We start from the raw sequence: 27542 nt of genomic DNA, 5'->3' as shown, positions 1-27542 counted from the left end.
TATTGGATGCTAAATTGGCGGCTTTGAGATCACATTCACCAGAAGTGGCATCTTGAATCGATAGGATACCACTACAAAAATGGACTCAGGCCTACGATGGGGGTAGTAGATTCGGACACATGACAACAAACCTGGCAGAATGTATGAATTCTGTTTTGAAAAGAGCTCGTTCATTACCAATTTGTGCTCTAATTAAGGCAACATTTGAAAGGACTGCAACATGGTTTGTTGAGAGAGGGGTTAAGGCAGACTCCATGTTACGAGCAGACCACCAGTATCCAGAGAAAATTAATACTATTATTAGAAAAAATCAACAACAAGCTAGAATGTGTCAAGTGCGTCGATACTCATGAGACAATAATGAATTTCAAGTTCAAGAGATGTTTTCTCCACATGATCACCGCCTACCAATGTCTTTTACAGTCAAATTAAATGATTGGTGGTGTGATTGTGGTCATTTTTAAAATCTTCGACTGCCTTGTCATCACGTAATAATTGTTTGCTCTTTCTCGCATATAGACCTAACCCATACATCCATCCAATTTATAGCCTCTACAACATCAACAAAGCATATGAAATACAGTTTCATCCGGTTAGGAATAAAGAATATTGGTCCATATACACTGGACCAAATTTCATTCCACACCCAAACATGCGTCGTAGGGTAAGGGGAAGACCACCAACTAATAGAATCCATAATGAGATGGATGAACCAAATCCAAACAGACGAAGCAAATGATCATATTGTAGAAATGAAAGACATCATAAGGGCAACTGTCCCTACCGTCAGTAATTTATTTCTTTATCCAATTTTCTAGTTATTTTTATTATGTAGCTTTTATTATATTATTTTCATTATCTAATTTTTATTATGTATTGGTTGCGAATTTTTATTATGTTATTTTTATTATGTAATGTATTTTTTAAAATTAATTTATTATACCAATAAAAGAATTAATTCCCAACAAATTAAATATACTAACTATTCTTAATAAAATTGTGTACAAAAAATTTATGAAATCTAAATGGTTTAAAAAACTGAAAACTGAAAATTTATAAAACATAAAATAAAACTGCAACGAAAAAAAAAATCAAAAACTGAAACCGGCCTTCTGCCAGACGACTTCATTGTGGTATATGCAAAAACCGGCCTTTGGGAGAATGACTTCACCTTTAATGTCGTCATTTCCTGACACGATCCACTTTTACAATTAAACTTTCAACCGACCCATATTTGCAAATTCTTGGTCAAAGTGACCCAGAATTACAAATTTCCCATCAAATTGACTCTGAAATTGCTTATCGACTCAAAGCACGAGAAGTTACTGTTCGCAGAAGCATCAAAAGCGGTCGTAGACTTTCTCTTGAACTTGCTCTGCTTGCCCATTGCTACTGTCATAAGGATTCTCAACAAGAATCGAATGGTTGGCTCCATAGCCAATCTGTATCAAAGTGTTGAAAATCTGGATGAAACCTACATGCAAACAGAGCAACATAAGGATCTGCTGTTGAAGCCAAGTGCCCCCGTTTCTTCACAAATCTCAGGCCTTCTTCCTTCGATCAATGACACTTCTTCTAACACCTCCACCCACGTGTTCTACAGCTGCCCAAGTCACCTTGGTTACGTCACATGTAATAACACCACTCGCTGTCCTCAGAAGTATTGTGGGAATACTATGGACAGTGTAATGCAATTTGTTGGTGAAAAGGTTGCAAGTGTTGAAATTTCTGCCGAAAAGAGTGGTTTTGTGAAAGAGGTAGTAACTTACATGGTGATGGATGATTTAGTGGTTCAGCCCATGTCAAGCAGCTCAAGCATTACCTTACTCAACAAATTCAACATCAAAGAGGTTTGCGTCTTGCAGGAAAAGGTGGTCGAGTTGGACATGAACAAGGTATGTTGTATTTGTTTATACAAATATGCAAATTTCATTATCGCTCTTAATTTACTTGTAGTTTAATATACACAAAGTAAAGGGGTTTCAAGAATGTTGAGGTTTTTCTCTTTTATTTTCTTTAACTAATTATGCAGCATGGTTCATTAATTTGTTTGCTTAATATTTTTTATAGGGTGTGAAACTTCTAAAGTGTTTCATGTTGATACTTAGTTTGTTCTTGGATCTCTGCTACTTGTGGTTTATTTTAATATAATTTGTGCTTCGACTTGCTTTTATGCATCTCTAGGTTGAGTGTGTTTGTTACTATATGTGAAATCAGTTATTTTGAGTGTGTTTAGTACATATTCGCAGAAATCAGTTATTTTGTGTAGCAGGAATAAGAAACCAGTAGGAGTTTTGACAATTTTCTTAATATAAAATTTTTATTTTATTTTTCTAAATATATTTAAGAAGAAATTTATTCAAACATGTTCTGAATAAATATTGATTTGAATACTTTCTCAAGACATGGAAGAAACAATAGCATGTTTGCCTTGCATTCCCAATTTCTGTCAGAAGGAGAACATTTCCATTCAGATTTATGATTATCTATGCAGAAATTTATGATTAAAAATTGACAAGAAGCCAAGAAAACTTTTTCTTTAGCCATAAAATCACCAATCTTCCCAACATTGCATTATCTAATGAAATGTCAATTTTCATATTGTTGTATTTGCTTGACAAATCACAATATTTCACTAGGAGAATGTATCTGATGGTTCTAACATATCCAGTTTCATTCTCTGTGGCTTGGATAACTGATATTGGAAATATAGTTAACACATCAACAATTTGCCCATTACAACACATGATTATGAAACATCGATAATATTATGCAATTATGCAAGAATTTTGCTATGAATGCTTTGACACTAAAATATTTCCCTTGTTTGAGGGGAGGCTAATTCAATGTTTTAATTCATTGGGACATTATTTTCAATCCGCATATTCTCTCACCTTCTTACTATATTCAGTAGAAAATGCAAAACACTGAGACACACAGAGCTCATATAACAGGTCTTACCGATCTCATTCTAGACTTCATAATTATTTATGCAAAGATTAACATTTTTAAAATAATAATATTATTCTGGAGAATAAGATTTTAAAATAACCTGAAAAAAATAAAATTTTGGAATTTATTGTTTACATTTTAAATTCTTATTTTGGTTTCTATTATATGCAAAATTTATTTTTTAGATATTATTTAAAAATAAAATTTCAGTATTAAATTTTATGAAAATAAACAATAGTTCATTTTAAATATTGAATAACAAGAAATAATATTAATATAAATGTGGACACCTTTTATTTTGATAGGGATAGAGATAAAGTTAACATCAAACTGGTGTGAGACCGAAAGCAATGAAAAGGAAAAATATGAAATATATTATTCAATATAAATTTGGTTTAAATAAAATATATGATTTCATTAATTAATATTTAGGGGTGTTTTTTTAATAACAGTGTTTTTATCGGTTAAAGAGGAGAGTATAAAAGAAATATGACATGAAATTTTTTTAATTTTTATTTATTTGAAAAAATTTAAAGTTTGAAAATGTGCATTTTCATACAAACCAATAACATTTTCTCTGACAAAAATTTTTAAGTTCTTCAGAAAAAACACTATTTTTCCTTTACATAAAATCCGAACATGAATGAATAGGAGATAAATTCAAAGTTGTAGACAAAAAGTAATCGCAAGATCCATGTTCGGTCAATAAATTGTGTTAGTCTATATGTCTTTCATAGTTTATTCAATTAACATTTTTATTATTTTCATTACATTTGTTCGAACAATATTATTTTTCTTCAGCAAGTAAAGGCGAAAAAGCTTAAAAATATATATTATTAATACTATTTAACATTTTATTCTGCAAACTCTACCTCTTTCTATACAGGCACACCTTTTTATTAGTTTAAGAGTTTACATAACTCAAAATCTCTAATTTTATGTTAATTTAATGTCTATATTTTTAAATATACACTAAAATCAGATTGATAAACTATAGTATTTTGAATAATTAGAATGATTTGCAACATATGTGAAGTCTCTTTAAAATATTGTATATTGAATTAATTATATTTTTATATAATTTTATTATAATATTATGCAACTTTATAATTTTTCACACATTCAGTATATTTTAATTAAATTGTATGACCAACATTTAAGTGTATATATTCATTTTTTTACTACATCATTGTACAAACCGATATTGTATGGGTGACATTGATGCATTTGAAATCAAAGAAACAATATTTTTTTTAGGAATGTAAAATGGTCTTGAATAATAGTGTATAAAAATTCAAACAATTTTTTAATATTTTGATTGTGTCTAATCATGTGTTTAAATCTTTATGCCTTTGAGAGATATTAGACTCTTTGATTTGGGTTGCTAGAGGACTATTTTCTTATCTCTTGTATTAATAGATTGATATACTATCCTATGGGTAGGGATATCAATGCAATGTTCTATGTTACAATGGATTTACAGTGAGAAGTAAATAGGAAATAGGTGTAACTTTGAGAAAGATGACGAAACACTGCTACCATACTGCATATCTATCTGAGATAAAATTACATGGGTGACGTGCACCATAATAAAGCATGAGAAGTAGCTGAGTAGAGTAGGTATAATCACCATAGCTAACAATAGTGACACCATGTACATATGATCGTGGAGAATGAGTGTGGCTTTGTTTTTTGAAGGAGTGAAGAATCCAAATGTCACATCCTTTTCAACTGTTTAGTGGCCTTTTGCATCTTTAGAGGAATCTGAGTCTGAGATCATCTTCTGTATTATCTGTGTTGTCTCTTCCTCACACACTCTTTTGTCTTTACCCTTCCACTTCGTGTAGTAAGGCTCAAAGAATTCCTTGTTTTCCTTCTCTAGCTCATTCCACACTGATAATATATACATTAATTCATCATGTTTCTTTAATTATCATATATATATAACATCTTCACGTGCATGCTTCTGTTTTGGTTGGTTGGTACTGCAACTTATATATATGTCTCATATACAATCTCATGTCTATTGGAAAAATTCAAAACTTTTATTTCACAATGTCATCAATCTTCTTTCTTTCTTCAAAGGCTTTTCAGTTTGTAATATCTAATGTTTTCAAGTAAAATTCCTTGGGATTTAAAGAGGAAGAATTGAAAAGTACAAGTTCTCTAAAACAAATACAACTCTGCAACGATGTTGCATGTGTGCATGGTGTTTGGTGTAGAGAGAAAATTAAGATCATACCAGTGGATGTTATAACAGGATTAATATTTGCATGTTTAGAGAGCGCTTCCATGCATTCTTCCTTGGTCATGTGAAATATCAAACACTTCTCGATCAGATGCTGCACCAAATGAATGTATGAAGCAGGAGAAGAAGATGAAGAAGAAGACTAGTCTGCCATGGATGATTATAAAAGTAAAGTAGAGGTATAGTAGCATGAAATTGTTAGTAAGAAAAGGTTATATATAGAGAGATGAAGGATAGGAACAGAAGAAGGAGCGTGTGAAGACGAAAAAGGGGGGTGGTGGGAGCAAGAATCCCACGTGAGAGATAAATGATAATTGGCTAGGAAAAGATGAAAAGATTAGAAGAGATTGTAAATGACTATTCTTTGTCTTCTACAGTTGCTATAGGACCTTCCCCCTTCACGTGATTTGTGGGCCATCCCCACATACCAACGACAAACCCAGTTTCATCACCCACACACAAAACCATTTCTTCGTATATTCTGAAATGATGTTTTTTAATTGATTTTAAAATATAAAAAAATAGAAAATTATTTTAAAAAATTATCTCAAATTATGAAAAAAAATTATTAGAATTCAGTAGTTAAAATATTATTTTTCAACATTAATTATTGATGCATTCAGAACATTTTACTGTCAACAAAATTTATATCTGATTAGAGAATGTCAGACATAAAAATTTAATCACTTATTTACAAATTTTTCATCAATATTTTTAATATTTAACTTCTTTACATCAAACATAAAATCCTAAACGTTAATTGCGTTAATTGTCTATTTTATGTTACTGTCAACGTTACCCTAAAATAAATCAAAAATGCGCATGCATAAGGAAACAATGGCACTGCTAGCTACAAGTTTCCCTATTCTATATTTAGTGGTATGATTTTATTTGTTTTTTATAACGATTGTTATAATTTATAATGACGTTTGTATTTAACTCTTACTCTTTTAATTTTTAATTAAATAAGTTAAGAAAAGAAAAAATATAGTAAGTAAAACATGATATTATATATTAATGATATTCGGTGTCAACAAAACATAATTTCTTTTGTTTAATATCAAATATTAAAAAATAATAAAATTTGTAATATTGAAATCAAAATAAAGTACTAAATAAAATATAAATAAATGTTGAATAATTATAGAAAAAAGTAAACAATTTTTCAACTGAAGTTTTATCACAACTAAAATATCTATTAATATTTTGAATGTTAACTAATTTCACTTGTCTTCGATAATGAAGGAGAAAAAAATATTAGATATAATAAATAAAATAGAAATATCATCACACTCATTTGAACTTATTTGAACTTTTTTTTTCTTCAACTATTTGGCATCTATAAACATTAAACATAGAATATTAAGTGAGAAACTATTAATTAAAAATAAATATAAATAAGGTTTAAGTACGTTTTTAATTATTGAATAATTTTGATGCGAAATTAAAATTTGTACCTCTCTCAAAATTTTAACATATTTTGATCTCCAAATTTTAAATTTGAACGGATATAATTATTTTAACCCAATTATGTTATTTCTTTTTTACATATCAAACATATCTTCCCACTGACATTGCAGCAGGAACATGTCAAACAGTATAGAATAACTCAAATGCTAATATAAAACGTGTTTAACAAGTTAAAAAAAAATTAAAAAATTTAACGTAATTGGGTTAAAAGGACTATATATTCATTCATTTTTAAAGTTTGAGGATTAAAATATATCAAAATTTCATACATAGATAAATTTTAATTACGTCTCAAAATTCAGGGACTAAAAGAAATACTTAACTCTATATATAAATTTGAATACTTTACCTAAATAGTTTGAATTCCATGTTCAACTTATTGATATGAAGTCTAAACTTACAATTGTACCAAAGACATTCTAATTATTTAAAGGTCGGATCCTTTAATCCACTTGTTTCCACCATTAAGATATCAAAATTTGGACTAAGCAAATTATCCTCATTCCATTGATGATTCAACTTTGCTTTCATGAATAAAGTTCTGGATTTTTTCTTTGTGATCATAAACTATAAAAAGATTCACTCATCAACATTCTTTCTTCACCTCCAACAACGTAAATTTTAGAAGAAGTTTCATTATTTTCCATTGATATTCTAAAACAAAATAATTGACATTGTTAATATTTAAAAATAATAATTTCTAAATATTTGACTGTGAACATTTTTTTATATTTAAAATTAAATTGTATTATTGATATAGTTTTGAAAATGCTTGAAACTTTAAAGATTGACTACACATACAAAAGTTTTTAATAGATTTAAAATATTCAATATACTATTTTTCATTTCCTGAACAGCTTGTGCAACTATTAGTCCCACTAGTGTTTTTTTTAGCGTCATCATTCTCAATTATTTATTTCTTTTGAAAAAAAATTGCATTGATAATGACCATGGTTTAAAATCTGAAATGCTAGGGCATTACTTTTTATAGCACAAGATCGCACCACTAAAGTTATTATTGATCTGAATGGTCCAGATAAGTGGGAGTTCAGACTCGTGAGAATAGCAAATATTTGTTTTTTTTTTTCATGAAAAACTAAAAATTTTATTACACACACATGTATAATAAATAAAATAAGTATAACCCAATTTTATATTATAAATATATATATAGAATACCTTTTCAAATGAAGTTTTTTTCAATCTAATCACTCTTCTAAAATAAATTTTAAAAAAAGAAACATAGCTCGAAATTTAGATGGATGTTTTGGAAAACCTAAGCAAGAGGGCAAAACCTTATTCAGGAAATAGAAATTATTATTATTTCTTGGTTAGTGATTTCAAAAAGTATATTAGATTCGTTTACGACACTGAAAAAAACGACATTGGAGTGTTTCCAAAATTACAAAAAAATATTACATCATGTTATGTCAAATCTCCACTGACATGTAACAAGGATTTCTCCCACACCAATCTCCTGTTTGCCCATTTCATCATATATCCAAGTTTTTTACATTTCCATAATAAGTTAAGAGATTTGTTTAATAATTAATACTATGATGTTTGTTTATTTTAAATTAGGTTAAAATATCTTTTTGTCCCATTTTCATTAAGTTTTGTCAAATAAGTCCTAATTTTAGTTTTGTGTTCAAATAGGTCTCAATTTTCGTTAATTGTGTTCAATTGAGTCCTTTTTTGCTAACACCGTTTAAATTATTAATGGTCATGAGCATTGATGGTCACGTATCACTTCGTGATTTTTTTGAATTTTTTTTAAATGTCCACGTGTCAACCTTATAGCTTATCATGTGTCAAAGTCAATGTTCTATATTCAATTTTGTCCGTATATTTGTTATTTTTGTTCAATTTAGACCCAATTTTTGTTAACATGAACCAAATTGGTCCCTCTCCAAACTGAAACAAAATTTAATTTTTATATTAAAATTCACATTTTTAATTAAATATTTTTTATATGATATATTAAAATTCACATCATTATAATTTTGATATAAAAATTAAATTTGGTCACATCTTCAATATGGACAAAATTGGTCAATTTTAAACAAAATTGGGACTAAATTGAACAAAAATAACAAATATAGAGACCAAATTGAATATAGAACATTGACTTTTACATGTGGCACGTTACCAGGTTGACACGTGGACATTTAATTTTTTTTTAAAATTTAAAAAAATCCAAAAAAAATCACGAAGTGACATGTGACAGTCACTGTTCATTGTCGGTAATGATTTAAACGGTGTTACCAAAAAAGAACATAATTGAACAAAATTGAAGAAAATTGTGGCATATTTGAACACAAAACTAAAATTATGACTTATTTAACAAAATTTGACGAAAATTAAGAAAAAAAAAAGTATTTTAACCTTTAAATTAGTATTTATAATTGTTATAAAAATTTACTTCCATGGGCTTAGACCATGTATCCAAATTTATAAAAAATAAGACTACATCCATCACGTAAGAGATAATAAGGCTAAAGAGAAAGATAATGCAAAATCTTGATTGATGATAAAAAGTAAAACAATTAAAAAGCATCAAAATTATAAAGATGAAAAAAATTGAAACTGGAAGGGTGTATTCAACTTAGCTCACACGAATTAGAGTTAAAAATAAATTATTTTAATTTGTTTTACTTTTTGAGATAAAAACTTTATTATCTGATTCGATCTATTATAAATTAATAGGTTAGATAGATAAATTTAGTTATTTATTTATTTATTTTACAATTAAAATGAATTGAATAGTCTTATTTATTTACAACCGTACAATTAAAGTGTTTATTTATTTTATAAAATATTAATCAATGATATATATATATATATATATATAACAAAACTAACTTAAAAATGATAAGGTGACCTGTAGTTCGAAGTGTCGGGAAGATCTCAAAAATAATATATAATAAATGGAAGCAAAATTCTGATCAAATCTTTTTTAAATAAATAATATACAAAATAATAAAATGTGTAGAAAAGAGAAGGGATGAACCAACAAACACCAAAATTTTATCATCGTAGACACTCACAATTTCTGTCTTTATGTTTCTCATTCTATTTTCTGTCATTGATCAAAATTGAAACTGATGAAAGAGTTGGATATTTAAATTGCATAATGGATCGAGGTCATAAAAATACCTCCTTTCATTATTTTTTAATTAAATTAGTGTGAGTCCAATAGACTGATAACTCACCTTACACGAAGGAAGGGAGGTTATGAGTTTAACTACTCGCTACCAAAATTTAACCACTGACAATTAATGATAAAGTTATCCATTCCGATATTTTATATTAAGAATATATTATATTGGTAAAATTACTCATTTGAAACATATACAAAATTGTTACCATACTTAAAATCATATCACAAATAAAACAAAAATTAATACCTTTTTGATCAATTTTAATAGACAAATATTTACTTAAAAAAATATATTTTGAAACATTTGTAAAATTTTCTTTTTATATTTTAAAATGACTATTTCAAAAGGTTATTTTCGATACGAAAATATTTTCTAAAAAAAATATTTTAAAATATAAAAAAAGGTCAACGTATTCGAAATATGTTTCGAATGCTTTTCCGAAACGCATGTTCCTAAATGTATTTTTATATATTTTTTCGGGTTGAATATTATGTATTTTTGGATTATAAAATATCTTTTGAAATATTTCATCCAAAAAATATTAAAAAAAGTGTAGGAATTTTTATTATAATTTTAAGAAGGGATGATTTTGGAATTCCATATTTTATGGGGGTGCATGAAGATATAAAAGTGGGGTGTAGGAAGAATTACCAACAAAATGTTAGACTTAAAATGGGCTCGTCATATTTATTCTACAGTTTCAACTTTCTGGTTTTGGTATTCATTTTAAATGAATGTTTTTTATTCCATCATTAAGAAAATAATATGAATTTCACAAGTGAATTAAAAATATATTTCATTGCAAAATGCATATCTATCAGATGTCACTTAAATATTTTATGTAATTTAATTAATTTCCAAAGTTATATATTACTAAATATTAATGGATTATCTTATAATAGGACAAACTCCTAAGTCAACTTATATTTTTTTTTTGTTCTTTGAAGATGTACAAATTTTGATTCTTCGAGAACTACAGTAATTTTATTCTTGGAGTGTTAGATATAGTATAAATTTAACAAATTTTAAAAAATTTCAAATAATCTCATTCAAGGCAAGTACTTTTATGGTAAACAACACAAGAACAAAGAAAAACAGAGAATATGCATGATTTTTTTAAAACTAATATGATAACAACAATAGTAGAAAATAATAATAATAATAAAATAAGAGAATATCAATATTTTTAATTTTGAAAAAACTCTTGCTGTTAGAAGTAAAAACTCATATATAAAAAGTAATTAATGAAATTCAACTAAGATTTAATGTGAAAACAAGATAACCAAAAAAAAAAATAACACTCTCTAAAATCAATACATCAAAACAATAATATTATTAAATATGAAAAACAAAGAAAACCTAAAGTAAAACAATAATAAGAGATTGATTTCTGTGAGCATAGACTTCCAATTTACAATCCCTGCGGTTAAAATGAAAAATAATATATTATAAAACTACTATCAAAATTTCGGCCATGGCCAGATCCAATGATAAATCGAATATAAATCATAATTTTACTGGGAGATATATCAATAAATTTTCTTTATCTTCTTTTCCTTCCAAAAGCGGTCAAATCTCCACTTCTTCTTCACCTATAAGACCACTTTTTACTTAGTTTAAATAAAACAAAATATAAACTCAATTCCAATTTGTTCAAAATGATATATTTTATTAAGAAGTGGACTTTAAGTCTAACTCAATCTCACAAAATCATTTTGTAAGGTAAGATTTGTATCTCACTTATACATTATAAATTGTTTTATCTCTAGTCGATGTAAAACTTCTAATATATTTAGTAATCTACCTAAAATAAATTTAGGCAAATTAATGAAATTAATACAATGAATTTGTACTGTACGGTCCATTGGCAGATCGGCCCAGCGGACCAAAGTCAAACGGCTACAGATCGCCCGTTACGGACGAACCTCGTAGCAGACGCTGAGGCGACCAGCCTATCGGAGTCTCAGCTCTGAGCACACTAAATCCGCTACCCATCTACTAAATCCGCTACCCATCAGTCAGACGAACTAAACACTCCCTCCACTTTCATCTCCATTTGAACTTAGTCTCCATCTTCATAGAGACTCTCACCTTTAAAGGGCAACCTGTCAGGCCGTGCGACCCTCGGTTGGTCGGCCAAACGGGAGCCTGGACCAGACAGTCAGTCAGATTAATTAAGATAAAATAAGTCAGTAATCAAAATTAAAAAGCCATTGGGCCATGATTAAGGAGTCCTAATCACAGGCCCACATCGGAAACTATAAATAGGGGCCCAAGGTAGGTTTGTGAGAATCTTTAATTCATATTTATTACAATAGGTACAATCATCTACCGATCGATCTTAACTAACTTAAGCATCAGAGCCTTTTAGACACGTACACCGATCGTCCGCCTGACCGTCCACCAACCGATCAAGGAAGAAGGAAGATTGGGCGGAACGGAGGATACGACGAGTTACATAAGAAGGAAGCAGTGAGGAGAAAAAGGTAATTTAAATGTTGACGGTAGGTGCTTGGTCCCTACACCCGAAAAATAATTCAAAAGCATTAAGGCTATCCTGTTCGAAAGAATCGAAACTGAATTAGGGTACTGCAGAAAAGAACATGGGATCTATGTTTTAATACAAGATTGAATAGCAGAACGAAAACGAAAAGGATGAACAAAAAGTTGAACAGATGCACCTGAGACTTCATAGAAGATAGACGAAGAAAGCAACAAGAGTGAAGTTAAGTGGTTTAGGTACAAGTGTTGTTTCCTCTGTGCGATCCATGTTTGAAGCTATGAAGTGTAATGAATCACTCAGCATAACATTGACTTAGAAGAAGCAACATTGTAACTAAACCACCACAACTTTTTAGCAGCATAACATTCACCTTCACTGGCTTTGGATGAGATCTATTACTGATCCTTCTCCCACACACTCCTTCTATTTATAATCAAATTTTCATGACAGAGAAAAATAATTGAAAGGTCTCCACTTTCGAGAAGAAATTTTTTTATGAGAGTGAGTTCTGCAATTTTTTCGAGATAAAAGGTGTGGTTTTTTTTTTTTCTTCCACCAATTAAGGCGTAACGAAATATCTAAGTTTTCTTCCCACGTTAGCTCCAAGATTCTCTTTTTTTGAACTTTTCTCTTTTTCTATTAATAGCTATTATATTATAGCATGTTTTGTAGTGGCTCTCGAAAGTCATAGTTTGGAATCACGGTTCAAAATTACACGTCGATTAAAGTTAAAATAATTTTATAATATATAAATGGAATATAAATTTTATTTTATAAATTAATTTTAATTTTGTGGATTGAATCAGTTTAAAATTTGCTTCTAAGGACCACATCAATCTTATAAAGTAAATATAAACAAATTAAAGTTGAATGTATCACGTTAATGGCTACACAGTAAACTACTCGTTTGCATTTGCAATTTTTGTTTTTTAATTTTAGATATTAAAATTTTGTTTCAACTTCATTATATTGAGAGATGGGTATTCCTGAATTTGTGAGATGGAGACGTATAATTTTTTTTGTTGTCTTAGGATCGAGTATTTATCACTTCATCAAAAGTTTATTATTTAATCAAATGTTATAACTATTGGTCGGGACTTAACTTCAGACGTTACAAATTAATTATGACCCGTTTCATTTGATCTCCACTGCAAAATAAATAATGTCACATGCAACCATTTATTATTTTAAATATTAGTTAAAAAAACATAGATTAAAATATTCAACGAGAAATAATAAAAGTATTGTAATTTGGTTGGTTGTATAAGATCGAAGGGTGGTTAACCTAGGCAACAACTTTGAGTTAAAAATAATCGATATTGTATGAATATTATAATACTAGTGTAAAAGGTTCACTATTTTAATCTGTCATAAGAAAATAACAAAGTGTCTCCACTTTAAGATTGAAATTTTAGAAAATAGACGACAAAGAAAGCAAAATAGCTTTAGTTTGGAGTAAAGCATGCATTTGAAAAAAATATTCATGTGTGAAGACAAAAGATCTTTTTCATTTTGTTGCTGCTAAATCTACATGCCTCTTCTTAAACTCTTTTCAAAAATATCCTCTTCATTATTGCCGTGTGTTAATGATTACACGTCATTCTCAAACACTCATTTCAATTATTTTTATTTCAATGTTTTTTGAACATTTATGATTGCATTATGTTTTATTATATTCTTATTTTGTCACTTAATATTTAATTGAAAAAAATAACCATAAATTAGCGTACCTCATATTACTAAATTTATACGTAATATCATTATTATTTTCGATTTAAAAGCTTGCATCACGCGGAAGCAAAATAACTTGCTTTCAAAAAACTTTCATTCTTACTTTTTGCTTCTTCTATTTTCACATTTTGACATACTATTGTTTTTTAATAACACGCTTCTATAAACACATGTGTTATTTCTCCCTTTTTCAAATTATAATAATAAATACAATAATTGTTAACAATAATATACTAATGTTTTTAATTGAATGATATCAAATTATCTCTATTTTTTTTCCTATTCTTCACCTTCTCAAACTTCTCCTCAAGTAAATACTATTCATTTTCACTTTATTTCTCCTAAGTGTGAGTGGTATATTTTAATAAATATTCTCATGAAAAATGAACCCTTTTCACAACTTTGTTGTACTAAATTTCAAAATTGTAATATTTTCAGTAATATATTGAATTATATTATTTTTAATTATTTAATTTTCTCATTTTCTTAAAATATATAAACATGTTAAAATAATTAAATTAAACTAATAAAAAAAGAGAACTAGCCATTTTATCATTTTTATACTATTTCACTTATTTATACTGTTTTATTAAGTAGTGTGTTCCTCACAAGACAATAATTCTTAAAATAATTTCTGAAGACCTAATTTTGGGATTTAGAAAAAGAAAAATCATTAAAATAAATTCTGTGTTGGCCCATTCAATTTCAATTATAACAATATTAACCAATATTAAGAAAACTGGAAAGAGTTCACGGGCCAGCATGCATTTGGTCTTCAATTATTGACCTATAAAAAGGAGAAAATATCGGAAAATTTTGAACGGTAGAGATTAAACCACCGAAAGGAGATATTTTATTCCTATTTCAAGAAAAAAAAATGGTAGATGAATAATAGCAAGTCACAAAATTTGTTTTATGAATAGATATAATATAAAAAAATATAGAACAAATTAAATTATATTTAAAATATATGATTTTACTTTAAAAAGGTCGTATTATATAAGTATAATTTCAATTTTTTTATTTTTCAATAGAAAAATGACATTTAGTATATATGATTTTAATTTATACATTTTGATAAATATAATATTTATTGTTTATTTTTATAATTGAAGGGAAGTTTTATATACCAAATACTATTTTCCATTATTCAGAAAAAAAGAGTTAAAATTATACCTTAAGACGAAGTCCTACTTCCACCTACCTAATTTTATTTATTTATTTTTCCTTTTCGTAATTTTCTTTTTAAAAAAAATCAAAATTTTCTAAAACCACATCTGCTCAAATAAATTCTTATAATCAATTGAATTAGTTAATAACATGTGATCACAATGTTTTCTTTTTTTCCAAACAGATATGTATCATTATCAACAACAACTTTGGTTTACCAAATGTGAATGTGATGTCATGAAATCTAAAAGCTATGTGATTGTGTTCACGGATTACCCAATCTCAATTATGATACTACAAAAGTTTATTAGGCACAGTTTTATTTTATTCCAGAAAATAACTTTTTTTGTGTGACCAATATTGAATATTTTAAAAAATTAAGATGTATGAAAAGTTAGGTAGGGCCGATAGTTAAACTCTAAATTTCTTACAAATCTATTGAGTAATGAAAATTGTATTAAAGTGCAAAATGCAAGAACAAACAAATTTTATCTCAATCAAACCTAGGTAAACCACTCTTAAAAAAAAAATTCATATCACATTTTTAAATTACAAGTAGTTAAGAATTCACTTATTGAAATAAGTAATTATTATATATATTTTTCAAGAGATTAAACATACTTTTAGACCTAAAATTCGATCCAGAATTGAAATTTATTTTGCATTTAAAACTTCGAGGAAAATCTTAATGACAATTCTCAAAATTTAAAAATTAATATGTAATTTTTTTAATTCAATTTTTTTAAATTATTTTGACATATCAAATCGTGTTTTTAGCTAATATTTAAATTGTGTTACACTACATTTTCGTATAAAACACATTTTACCATGTAAAAAGATTAATGTAATTCATTTTTAAAGTTTATAAATGAAAATATATTAAAGTTTAAAACAACGAAGAATTTTAATCTCACATTCATATTTAAAAAGTACAACTATATTTGATATTTTTTATATTTTCTCAGTCATTTACCACCAAAAATAAAATCATTAAAAATATTTATTAACGAACGAAAGGAGTTGGTTTGCATCACGGTGATCGTAGTAAAAGAAAAAAATCACCAGATAGTTTGTTTATATTATATTGTATTGTTAAAATATATGAGTAATTTATGCGGACGTAGAAATGTCAATAAAATTTTTACACGCAGGTCAAATTCAATATGGATAAGAAATGGATATATGTAAATAACGGGTATGAATATTTTTGATATCCGCATGTTAATAGATAGGTATGTGTATCATAGTATTTATATATGTAGATATTCGTATCCACTATATTCTACTTTAAATTAAACAACAAAACATGATTAAAATATTAAAACATCGAGTTTGAATGAATTATTTTTTATTAATTGGTTTTAAAAAACATTCATTTCTTTATAAATTGTCGTTCAACACTATTTAAATAAATTATCTGCATTTGTTTTGAAATTTATGAATTTTTTGCATTATATTTTTATTTAAATTTATGGTTAAAATATGTTGTTAAATATTAAATTTTTTTTTTTGTAAATATCCGCGAATACTTGTGAATATCCATGGATATTAAAAAAATATGCGGGTACCCGCACATATATGGATGCAGTTACATGACGAATATCTATCAAACGAATAAGATACGGAAAAACTACTAAACGTACCTACCCACCCCATTAACATTCTAGATGAACGTATATAATTGCTCTTTTAAATTGAAAAAATTTCTCTTTTTTTAATTTTAAGATATATTTAAAGGTAAAATAAAATATAAAATGTCAATACTGAAAGGAGAAGTTTTCTTTATATATTGTTATAAATATTATTAATTTTTTAATTTTGAAATAAAATTAAAGACATAATTGGAATGTGAAATATGCACATTAGTTAATTAAATATTGTTATATATAAGAATATAATTATGGATAAAATAAAAATGAAATTAGTAACTCAAATGAGAAAAATTGTTTTATATATTATAATATATAATTGTGATATAAATTTAAAAAACATTTTCATAAATCAAAATATGGAATATACGTCGCACAATATACGTATAATTACTAATAGTATATAATTAACTAACTTAAAAAGTGAAACTATATGTCACAGAACCGAAAACAAATTTTTTTCAATGTTCGTGAAAAAGTCAATTTAGCCAATGCTAACTTTCATTTTATAAAAAAATTTAAATAATACATGACACGTCATTTGTTATATTTTACGTTGTCTAAATTAAAAATAATGATTTTGAAAGTGTAGAGACCAAACATTATTCATCATGGACCATTTTTAAATTTAGGTTAAACTTTAGAAATCAAAAACATATTTTTCTTCTAAATTATTTATGATTTTTTTTTTATATTTTTAGTACCTAATTAAAAATTAGTATATTTTTATTATCTTAAATTATGTGATTGTAAGAATGCAAGTTAAAAATCGAACCTATGGACTGTTTACGTGAAGTTTTTAAATACAGTTTATCTAAATTAAGTGATAATAAATACCAAAATTATTTCTTTAATACTACTAATAAAAAAAATTCTATGTTCAGAATTTAATTTTTATATAGTAAATATATTTGTTAATTGAAAAGAAAAAACGTAATTTTGTTTTGCAGTATATATATTAAAACCTTATTATCAAACTTTTCTGATCACATTGCCCGAGTCTTTCTCTAAATCATTCTTCTAAATTTGATTATCCTTTTAAAAATTAGGATTAAATTTAAAACAATAATTAAATATATTTGGAACTTAGTTTTGACAGTAAATTGAATCCAAATAGAGTCATAATACCCTAATAATTGTCATTTAATACACTCATAATACCCATAAACCCTGTATATTAATACATTTGTATTTTAGTATGATATGTTTTTTTTTTTACATTTAATACACTCATAATACTCATAAATCCTGTATATTAATACATTTGTATTTTAGTATGATTTTCTTTTTGTTGGTAATGTATTTTTGATATGATATATTATATTGTCAGTGGAGACGGACATATATATATATATATATATATATATATATATATATATATATATATATATATATATTTATTTATTTATTTATTTTAGTTCTTAGAGTGTAAATGTTAATTAGTTATCACTGATTTTTATACTTCAAGTTGGAACATGGGGGAGAGTTCATGGGAATAAGTGAATGACTCATGGAATTAAAATTCTTGTAACTTACTATAAATTTGTCTCTAATTATTATTACTAAATAAGGATACATTAGTCATTTTATTTTATAAAACAGTTTTCCGTCTTCTTACCATCCATTATGGATGGTAAAAATCCTGTGAGTTTGGTGTAGTTTTGCATCATTCCGTCATTTCTGAAACCTAACAAATGGAAGAGGAAACACATTCTACCGTTTTTTTTCTTTCTCTCTTTTTGCTCGCTGCCATTTTCAATTGTTTAGAACACAGGATTAGACAATGTATTCAAAACATTATGGTATGCACGTCATGCTCTTCCACACACAATATGCTTCGTATGTAGAATTGAAATATACTTTATTTCACATGGCTAGGAAGAAGAGAAAAAAAAATGGTTTGACATAAACAAAGAGATGTAAAAGTTAGGATAACATGACAGTGAAGCAACTTGGTGGAGTGCATAATTATATATTTTATCTATGCACTAAAAGTGAAATTGTCTTCGCCATTATGTAACGTAAAGGAATCTCACACAAAGTGTGAGTGCCTTAAAATGGTGAAATAGACTATTATGTTGTCTGTTGTGTACATTTAATGATTCTTACCTTACCTGCATATGTCTGTTTCTTACAGCGTCAGATTTCTCGAATTTTTCTTAATCTTAAATACTCCAATAATCATGTTTGTTACATTCACGTTCTCTTTAATGCTTTTCTCTCTCAGCGCTTCAAAGCCCAACAATTCCTCAAAGTCCTACCAGAGCCATGGGGTTGTTGAGCATACCCACATCATCATCGTCGTCATCGTCGTCGTCGAGTGCTGTTCCAACGTTGTTCCTCGTTTGTTGTGCATTCTTTGTTTCTCAAGCTCTCGGGGCGAGAATCCCGCATCCCGAGAGGTTTCTTCCCTTCATTTGGCCTCTGCCTGAAAAATTCAGCTTCGGCAATGAGACTCTTTCTCTTGACCCTGCTCTCTCCCTCTCTGGCAATGGTGCTGCCTTTAACATTGTTCGAGAGGCTTTTGAGAGATACAAAGGGATCCTGTTCAAGCATGGTGACAGGTTCAGTTTTCTCAGAACACTGAGGCCTGCCTACGATGTTAACAAATTGAGCATCACTGTTCATTCCAACAGTGAGGAGGTGGTCTTCTTTTCTTTTTTCTTTTTTTTTTTTAATTTTTTTTTTCCTTTCTGGGTCTTCGTCAAGTTTGGTTTTTGAGATTGGGAACTCATGTTGCAGCTTCAACTTGGAGTGGATGAAAGCTACAATTTGTTCGTTTCAGGAGCCCATCAGCTTTCTGGTTCTGGGGGGTCACAATTGAGGTGTGGTTTGTTTTTTTACATCACTATTTGTTATTCGATTCGAATATTCAATGAGATTGTGTTACTGTGTACTTTAAATCTGAAGGTTATGCTGTCCCTTTCCCTTCCTGAATACTATATAAAGTATTTCCCGTTTATGTGTGCATTTCTTAGTTTAATGGCATCATTTTCTGCGCCATGGACTAGTCAACCAATTCGTCCGCACCATACTAAAATGCCATAAACCAGCAATTGGAATTCATTGGAAAACACTGATTGATTGAAGTCTTTTGTTATTAGGGTAACAAGATGATTGATAAAGACTCTTGTGGTGTTGTGCTTCATTTCTTATGTTTATTGGACAGAAACAGATATATTGCAATGTGTTATATATTTATTTAATCTCAGAGTAATCTGTGGATGACCATTAGTCATCTAATTTTTTTATTTTTTCTTGTGTAGGCAAATACTGTTTTTGGTGCATTGCGTGGATTAGAGGTATGTATAGAGTTTGCAACTCAATTCAGCTCCAACCTTTTCTGCCTTGCGCTTTTTGCTGTTCAGCATGAAATGGAGGGATGAAAGGAGTTGTAGTTACTTGATATTTCTGGATAAATTCAGATTTTACTATTTTAGATAACTATTAAATTGTGTGTGCAATCTTCATTTTTCATAATTCAGAATTCAGTTTCTGTTTTCTTCATACGATTGGCAAAGTCTTTTATCTGTTCTGTTTGTGTCTATTGGGCAAGATGTCAGCAGTTTGAAAGAATGTAGCCCCTGTCACTCTCAATCTGTGAAATTATGAACTAACATAAGCATGTAAATTGCTTAAACTCAATTTTATTATATTGTTTAACTTGAAAATTAAAAGTGAATTATGCTTTTTTTGTGTTTCTCAGCATGCACTGTGGCACACAGGAATCACTACTTCCTGAACGATTTGAAACTTGTTATGTTGTGCACGACCTATAACCTTAATTTCTTTTTCTATTTTAATCTGTGATGCACCAGACATTCAGCCAGTTGTGTTCTTTTGATTATACAACTAAAAAAGTACATATAAGCAAGGTACCTTGGTCCGTCCGAGATAAACCTAGATTTCAATACCGTGGGCTTCTGTTGGGTGAGTCAAGATTTTTCCGATAAGATCAATCTACATTCTGCAAGTGTTTATGTGCTATGTTCTTACGCTCTATTAATACTTATGTTGTTATTTATTGCAGATACATCAAGACATTATTTACCAGTTAACGTAATTAAGCAGATAATTGAAGCTATGTCCTACGCTAAACTTGTAAGATTAAAAGTCATAAGTTTACTTCCCTTACCATTCCGCTGTTTATGAAAGTTGGAAAGAAAACAAGTGTATCCTAATTCCTAACTAGCATACCATGCTACTTTGTTTCATGTAATGCTTATGTAAAAAAATTGAACACGGGAGAATGTTCTGCATTGGCACATCATAGACGAGCAATCATTTCCTCTTGAAGTGCCTTCTTATCCAAATTTGTGGAAAGGTTCATACTCAGAGTGGGAACGTTACACAATAGAGGATGCACATGATATTGTTAAGTAAGACTCACCTTATTCCATCTCCTACAAATGTAACATCTTTAATTTTCTTAAATCATGCAAAGTTTATTGGCTACTTCTTTAAAATCATACTAAAGAAATGTTGATCAATTGATCTATGCTTTTTATTAAATTGTTACTTTCCAGTTCATCTTTGAATTTGCTTTCTTAATTTAATCCGGACTAATACTGTATTCTCTTTTCGTGTTTCACTTTGCCTCAATGTAAAGCTTTTCCAAAATGAGAGGTAACGTATCTTAAAATCCTTTTCGAGTTTCTGCTTCATATTATTCAGACCATTTTGAACTATAGGTCGTGATTTTATATTTTTTGGGTTTTTTGTTTTCCTTTTGTGCCTCCCATCTTTCTCAGTACCGAGCAAGATAATGAGTATCTTCTGGGTTTATCACAGGCATAAATGTGATGGCGGAAGTGGATGTCCCTGGTCATGCAGCATCATGGTAAAAAGTTTGTGTTATGTTCATATTTTTTTTCCTCTGATGATAATCTGGTAATTTATAAACTTACAATAATGTCTTGAAAATGGTGCTGCATGAGAACCTATGTTTCTTTTACTTCATCTATTTGATATAGACATTTCTTTCAAGAAATTCTTGTGTTTTCCAAAGAAAAGTTTAAGCTTTCTAGCTATGGATTGGATGCAGCTGTGTCATGAAAGTTTGCTCCGAATGGATTCCTATGTGTTGACGTCAGACACTGCTTTTGAAAAGTTTTATTTAGACATTGATCCAATTATTTTACGAATTTGGACTTCAATTGGATGCTCCAAAAAATTTAATATTTCTACTGACTAATTTTGTAGAGCAGAAATAAATTAGCGTTTCTCTGTTCTTCATTTCTGTTTAGGGGTGTTGGATATCCTGATCTTTGGCCATCACCCTTCTGCAAGCAGCCACTAGATGTTTCGAAGAAGTTTACTTTTGATATCCTGTCTGGTATTCTAACAGGTTAAGTCTCTGTAAAACTTGCATCACTTTATTGAGCTTATATCTTCTTCCATTCTACCTTGAATCTTGCAAAAATATCAGTATTATGGAGTTTGTCAAAACCACCCTTTGACAGTACTAAGTTATACTCATATATTTTCCTAGTATGTAATCTGATCTAAAATAATAACTTTCTTTCATTCTCCTTTTCTAAATTTTGCAGACATGAGAAAAATATTCCCATTTGAACTATTTCACTTGGGTGGTGATGAAGTGAATACAGGTCAGTGTGCATGTCTTTCTTCTTCCAGCTTGACCTAAAAGCTTAAAATTGGCGTTTTATGTCTATAATTGGCACCAATGAATATTTTGTACTAAAGGCTCAAAACATAGCACTTACAAAAAATTGGAGTCCGGTAAACTGGTATAATTTCTATATTCATAATATAAAAACTCATTTATACCCTTAATTGATCCTTGATGACCCTAGTATTTCAGATTCCAATAGTAGTTTGCCTGCATGTAAACTACAGAAATTTAGAAGCATCACTTCTATTTATTTACCATGTCATGTTCTTAAACTGTTAGCATGTTTTTAAGATCTGACCTTTTCTATTTAACTTGTCAGGGAAGAAACCTTCAACACTTTTCCATCTAAGCTCAGTCCGCAGACTGTAGTGCATAACTGGTGAATTTCTGCCTAAGTAAAGTTTTATTTTTATATGATACTTGATGATCCCAGTTTCAGAAATTATAATTCCAAGTAAATACTGTAGGTTGGGCCCTGGAGTTTGTCCAAAGGCTGTTGCAAAAGGTTTCAGGTGTGTTTTCAGTAACCAAGGTGTATGGTATCTTGACCATCTAAATGTACCTTGGGAAGTTGTCTATGATGCTGATCCACTTGAAGGAATTCAGAAAGCTTCAGAGAAAAAATTAGTTATTGGGGGAGAAGTGTGTATGTGGGGCGAGACAGCTGATACATCAGACGTTCAGCAAACAATATGGCCTCGAGCAGCAGCAGCAGCAGGTTTGCTTCATTACTAATGCAAAGTTGTTCACCATTCTCTTGTCTTGTTCTTTTTTTTCAGTTTTAGTACTGAAACATAATGTATTCACCATTGTTTGTTTCCCACAGAACGATTGTGGAGTCCTAGAGATTTTACTTCAGGAAAACATGCTAAAGTAACAGCACTAAAAAGGTTGCAATACTTCAGATGTCTGTTGAATAGACGTGGGGTTGCAGCAGCTCCTGTCACAAATTTTTATGCTAGAACTGCTCCTGATGGTCCAGGCTCATGCTTGGTGCAGTAAACTTATTCATCTGTGCATGTCTAGATTATTGTGAATGTAGTAAACTCATGTTTATCTAGAGAATGATAGATATTTGTGGTTCATTGACAGCATTCATAGTGTAAGTTATTGTCCAATTCAATAAACAACACCTGTTCACCTGTTTATCTGTTTCCAAATGCAAGTTTTATGGTTATGACTGATGTGTATGATGTTGATTTCCATTTCTAGAATTTAACATGGCATCGTAGGGTGTTAGTGAGAAATTTGGCAGATGAGAGTATGCAAGATCACAGTGATCACAACATAAGCAAATGGATTTTATAGAATAATGTGGAGAACAAAACAGAGTTTACGGATAAATTTATGTTATCTCACAACATACGTTTAATGCGTAGTGATTGCATTTATACAGTAGAAAAGCATTTCAAGAATTTTATTTAGTCCTTCTGTATTTCTATTTAAAAATTCGAATGGTTTAGTTCCACTGAATCTCATTATTGAACTTGAAAGGGGAAAGGAGTAGAAACAGAATTATGTAGAATTCTGTGGAAACAGAAAACGGAAAGGATAAAAAAATAGCTATTTTGATCGAAATTATGTTTTTTTTTTCATAAATATTACTTAAAATTGAAAATAATTTCTGATCGAAACTTACTGTTTAACCCCTGAATCTTTTAAGTTATTAGCTTTGGTCCATATTTTTTCAACGGTGTTAATGTATCTTACCAACCATGTGTTATTTAAATTTTTTATAAAATAAAATTTTTGTGTCTGTTTGATCCACACTATTAATGATTAATTATAAAACAAATAAAAAGAGTTAAGGATCCATATGGAAGTGGTAGATAGTGAATATTTAAAAACCAATTCTAATTTTTTATTTATAATTATAATAATAATAATAATAGTTTTAACAAAGTTTATATTTAAATGAATTTGGATGAACATACAAATAATACAATGCGTGAAAATAAAATATGTCATTAAGTTATAGCTTAATTGTATTTTCATTTTGATTGAAACCTACTCATTCAAGAGGATAAAGAGTGCAACAAAAAAGACTTTTACTTACTATTAGATGATACTGACAATCGCATTAAATTTTAATTTAATTTTAATTAAAGAATAAATGATACAACGAGCAAAATATATATATATATATATATATATATATATATATATATATATATAGAGAAAAATTAATTATATATACGAATTTGTGATTTTCTTCAATAATCTTAATAATTTTGATGTGCTATGTGAAAGCTGAATTTGAAATAGGAAAATGATATTTTGATAAAATTTTGTTTAACAAATTTTAACAAACAATCATTTTTTATAAAAAAAACTTTAAAATTTTATTATTTTATTTTTGTAACTCTATAAAAATATAAAAAATTATTCTATTTAATAACCTTGTCAATTAAATATTTATCAAAAAATTATTTTTGTTTAAAATAATATATAAAATCGAAAAATGATACCGTTTTACGAGTTAAATCTTAATTCTAAGTGAAAAACAAAGTTAAAGTTATACTTGAAAGAAAAAAAAAACAAAAAATAAAGGGAAGTCAAATAATTTTCATACGTTGTAGATACGAAAAATAACTGCACGTTGTAAATATAAACGGACGGAGAGGATCACATTGCACACTACTTTATTGATTGATATTATTTGTTTTGTTTATGCCGTTTCAGCAGTTTCTTTCTGGAGTAGTTGATAAGCAATGAAAGAAAACCTTGATTCAAGAACTCAATGGGTACTTCTCGATCCAAATTCAAAACTCACCATACATATGAATTTCATTGTTTATATATAGCTCTCAACAATAACATTCAGGTTAAGACGTGTAATACAACATAACACCTGATCTATATGAGCATGGCATCTTCTTCCTCCAAATTGACTCTGAAATTGATTATTGACTCAAAGCGTGAGAAGGTGCTGTTCGCAGAAGCATCAAAAGCGGTTGTAGACTTTCTCTTTTACTTGCTCTGTTTGCCCATTGGTAGTGCCACAAGGATTCTGAACAAGGATCAAATGGTTGGCTCCTTAGTCAATATGTATGAAAGTGTTAAGAATCTGGATGAAACTTACATGGAACCAAAGCTGCGTAAGGATCTAATGTTGAAGCTAATTGCCTCCGTTTCTTCACAAATCTCAGGCCTTCTTCCTTCAATCGATGACACTTCTTCTGACACCTCCAAGTATGTGTTCTACAGGTGCCCAACTCACTATGGTTACGTCACATGTGATAACACCACTCGCTGTCCTTACCAATGTGGGAATACTATGAACAGTGTAATGCAATTTGTTGGTGAAAAGGTTGGAAGTTTTGAAATTTCAGCCGACAAGAGTGGTTTTGTGAAAGAGGTAGTAACTTACATGGTGATGGATGATTTAGTGGTTCAGCCCATGTCAAGCATCTCAAGCATTACCTTACTCACCAAATTCAACGTCAAAGAGGTTGGTGAATTGCAAGAAAAGGTGGTCGATTTAGACATGAACAAGGTATGTTACATATGTTTATAAAATATGCAAATATTCTGAATCACTACATATATAATATCTGAATATATACTTCTAACTATAATACCTCTACTTAAGGTTTTCATGAATAAATGTCTTCCTAACTATATACATATATAGCATGGTTCTTTAATATGTTTGCTTTGTATTTTTTAGGCTTAAATAGTCATTTGGTCCTAGTTTGAGTCGACTTTTTTTACTTTGGTCATACTTTTGAAAATGTTTTCAATTTGGTCATACCTTTCGTAATTTTTTTTCAATCAACTCCTTTTCGTTAACTCCGTCTAAATCGTTAACGGAACAGTGCGACGTGGATACTGTTTAGTGACATGTCCGTTTGCACTGTCATAGCCCAGATTTTAAATTGAAATTTAGGGTTTGTGTTCATTGTGGTTGTCTTCCATTAAAGTTCAGCTGAAAAGGAATGTCTCGTGGGGCATCTTCATCTTCTTGCAATAGCTGAGTTCACTGAACTTGCAATTCCTGCCATGGTGGTTCTAGGGTTTCAGGCTGACCCCCAATTTGCGATTGCGGAGACATTGCAGTGGTGCGCACAGCTAGAACTACAAAAAACTTGGGTAAAAAATTTTGGGGCTGTGCGAACTTTAAGGTTTGTTTCCCAGTGTTCGACTTTGGGTGTTTCTTTCACTTTCAGTGTTTCACTTTCATCTTCATGGGTTTTTTGTGTTGCAGGACATACCTCCGCGTTGAACCCTAAAGCAAGACATACCTTCGCGATGAACACGTTTTTCTCTCCACAACGATTGTACAAAGATGAGCGACGAAATTGGATGCCAAAAATTGATCTCAAAGGCGAAATTCCAGAATTTCACACAGCGACAAAAAAATCTCCAATTCGACCACCAAATCCCCAATTCGACATAAACAATCCTAAACCCAATTTAATCCAACTTAAACCCTAAAATGAATATGCAATTTCAATTAAATGGTCAGCACAGTGCAAACGGACACGTCACTGAACAGTATCCACGTCACACAAAATCACCACGCTGGCCACCGTTTCGTTAACGATTTAGACGGAGTTAACGAAAAGGAGTTGATTGAAAAAAAATTACGAAAGGTGGGACCAAATTGAAAACATTTTCAAAAGTAGGACCAAAGTGAAAAAAGTCGACCAAAAATAGGACCAAATGACTATTTAAGCCTATTTTTTATAGGGTGTCAACCTTTTAAAGGCTTCTCTGCGGTCGAAGACTTTTTTGACAGATGTTTTTCTCAAGAAATAGTATTTCGATGTAGGGTTTCACAACGTTTAATCAGTACTATTTTCTTTTAAGTCAATAACCAAAGCATGGAATTGTAGTGTTGGACTATATAATTACAATATATTTATAATTATGATCCTAAAACAATTTCTTCCTTTTTTTTTTAAAACTGTCAAATAAATATATGTGATAAATTACCAATTCAATCTACATGAAGAAAAACACCTCTAAGATATCCTTTTGTTATGCTATGTTCCAAATTGTCTATGTTCCAACTTTTTGG

At 29.1% G+C, this 27542-nt stretch overlaps 2 protein-coding genes, 1 long non-coding RNA gene and 2 pseudogenes across 4 annotated transcripts; 3 read left to right on the top strand and 2 right to left on the bottom strand.

Moving 5' to 3' along the window:
- The first annotated feature begins 698 nt into the window (after nucleotides 1–698).
- Nucleotides 699–2699, top strand: LOC146884918 (uncharacterized). Its single transcript, XM_085676076.1, has 3 exons — nucleotides 699–789; nucleotides 1255–1895; nucleotides 2640–2699. The coding sequence occupies exons 1-3, from the start codon at nucleotides 699–701 to the stop codon at nucleotides 2697–2699; spliced, it is 792 nt and encodes a 263-aa protein (XP_085532202.1).
- A 1775-nt stretch (nucleotides 2700–4474) lies between these two features.
- LOC146884917 (uncharacterized) lies at nucleotides 4475–5354 on the bottom strand (annotated as a pseudogene).
- Nucleotides 5355–11479: 6125 nt separating this feature from the next.
- Nucleotides 11480–12862, bottom strand: LOC114190777 (uncharacterized). The gene is made up of 2 exons (XR_003605849.2): nucleotides 12513–12862; nucleotides 11480–12420 (listed from the first exon to the last, which is right to left on the bottom strand). It is a non-coding gene; the product is annotated as an uncharacterized LOC114190777 (long non-coding RNA).
- Nucleotides 12863–18667: 5805 nt separating this feature from the next.
- On the top strand, nucleotides 18668–23665 carry LOC146884916 (beta-hexosaminidase 1-like; annotated as a pseudogene). Its single transcript, XR_014996466.1, has 14 exons — nucleotides 18668–18686; nucleotides 19112–19527; nucleotides 19627–19709; nucleotides 20151–20186; nucleotides 20703–20814; nucleotides 20915–20985; nucleotides 21133–21263; nucleotides 21494–21510; nucleotides 21676–21724; nucleotides 22131–22231; nucleotides 22434–22634; nucleotides 22839–22898; nucleotides 22987–23237; nucleotides 23346–23665. The product of XR_014996466.1 is annotated as a beta-hexosaminidase 1-like (transcript).
- Nucleotides 23666–25385: 1720 nt separating this feature from the next.
- Nucleotides 25386–27280, top strand: LOC114191451 (uncharacterized). The gene is made up of 3 exons (XM_085676075.1): nucleotides 25386–25630; nucleotides 25727–26015; nucleotides 27212–27280. The coding sequence occupies exons 1-3, from the start codon at nucleotides 25386–25388 to the stop codon at nucleotides 27278–27280; spliced, it is 603 nt and encodes a 200-aa protein (XP_085532201.1).
- Nucleotides 27281–27542: the final 262 nt, after the last annotated feature.

Source organism: Vigna unguiculata, chromosome 7, assembly GCF_037176805.1.
Source record: "Vigna unguiculata cultivar grain cowpea cultivar isolate G323 ecotype 2 chromosome 7, ASM3717680v1, whole genome shotgun sequence".
NCBI lineage: Eukaryota > Viridiplantae > Streptophyta > Magnoliopsida > Fabales > Fabaceae > Vigna > Vigna unguiculata.
This window is presented reverse-complemented; position numbering and strand designations above follow the sequence as displayed.

What these genes read in the sequence shown, in the direction of transcription:
- LOC114191451 (XM_085676075.1), top strand. Translation starts at nt 25,386, where the DNA reads ATGGCATCTTCTTCCTCCAAATTGACTCTGAAATTGATTATTGACTCA. An exon ending in AAGCTGCGTAAGGATCTAAT is followed by an intron (nt 25,631 to 25,726) that starts GTTGAAGCTAAT and finishes TGTGTTCTACAG; the next exon opens with GTGCCCAACTCACTATGGTT. An exon ending in TCGATTTAGACATGAACAAG is followed by an intron (nt 26,016 to 27,211) that starts GTATGTTACATA and finishes TATTTTTTATAG; the next exon opens with GGTGTCAACCTTTTAAAGGC.
- LOC146884918 (XM_085676076.1), top strand. Translation starts at nt 699, where the DNA reads ATGAGATGGATGAACCAAATCCAAACAGACGAAGCAAATGATCATATT. An exon ending in GGCAACTGTCCCTACCGTCA is followed by an intron (nt 790 to 1,254) that starts GTAATTTATTTC and finishes TCTTGGTCAAAG; the next exon opens with TGACCCAGAATTACAAATTT. An exon ending in TCGAGTTGGACATGAACAAG is followed by an intron (nt 1,896 to 2,639) that starts GTATGTTGTATT and finishes ATATTTCACTAG; the next exon opens with GAGAATGTATCTGATGGTTC.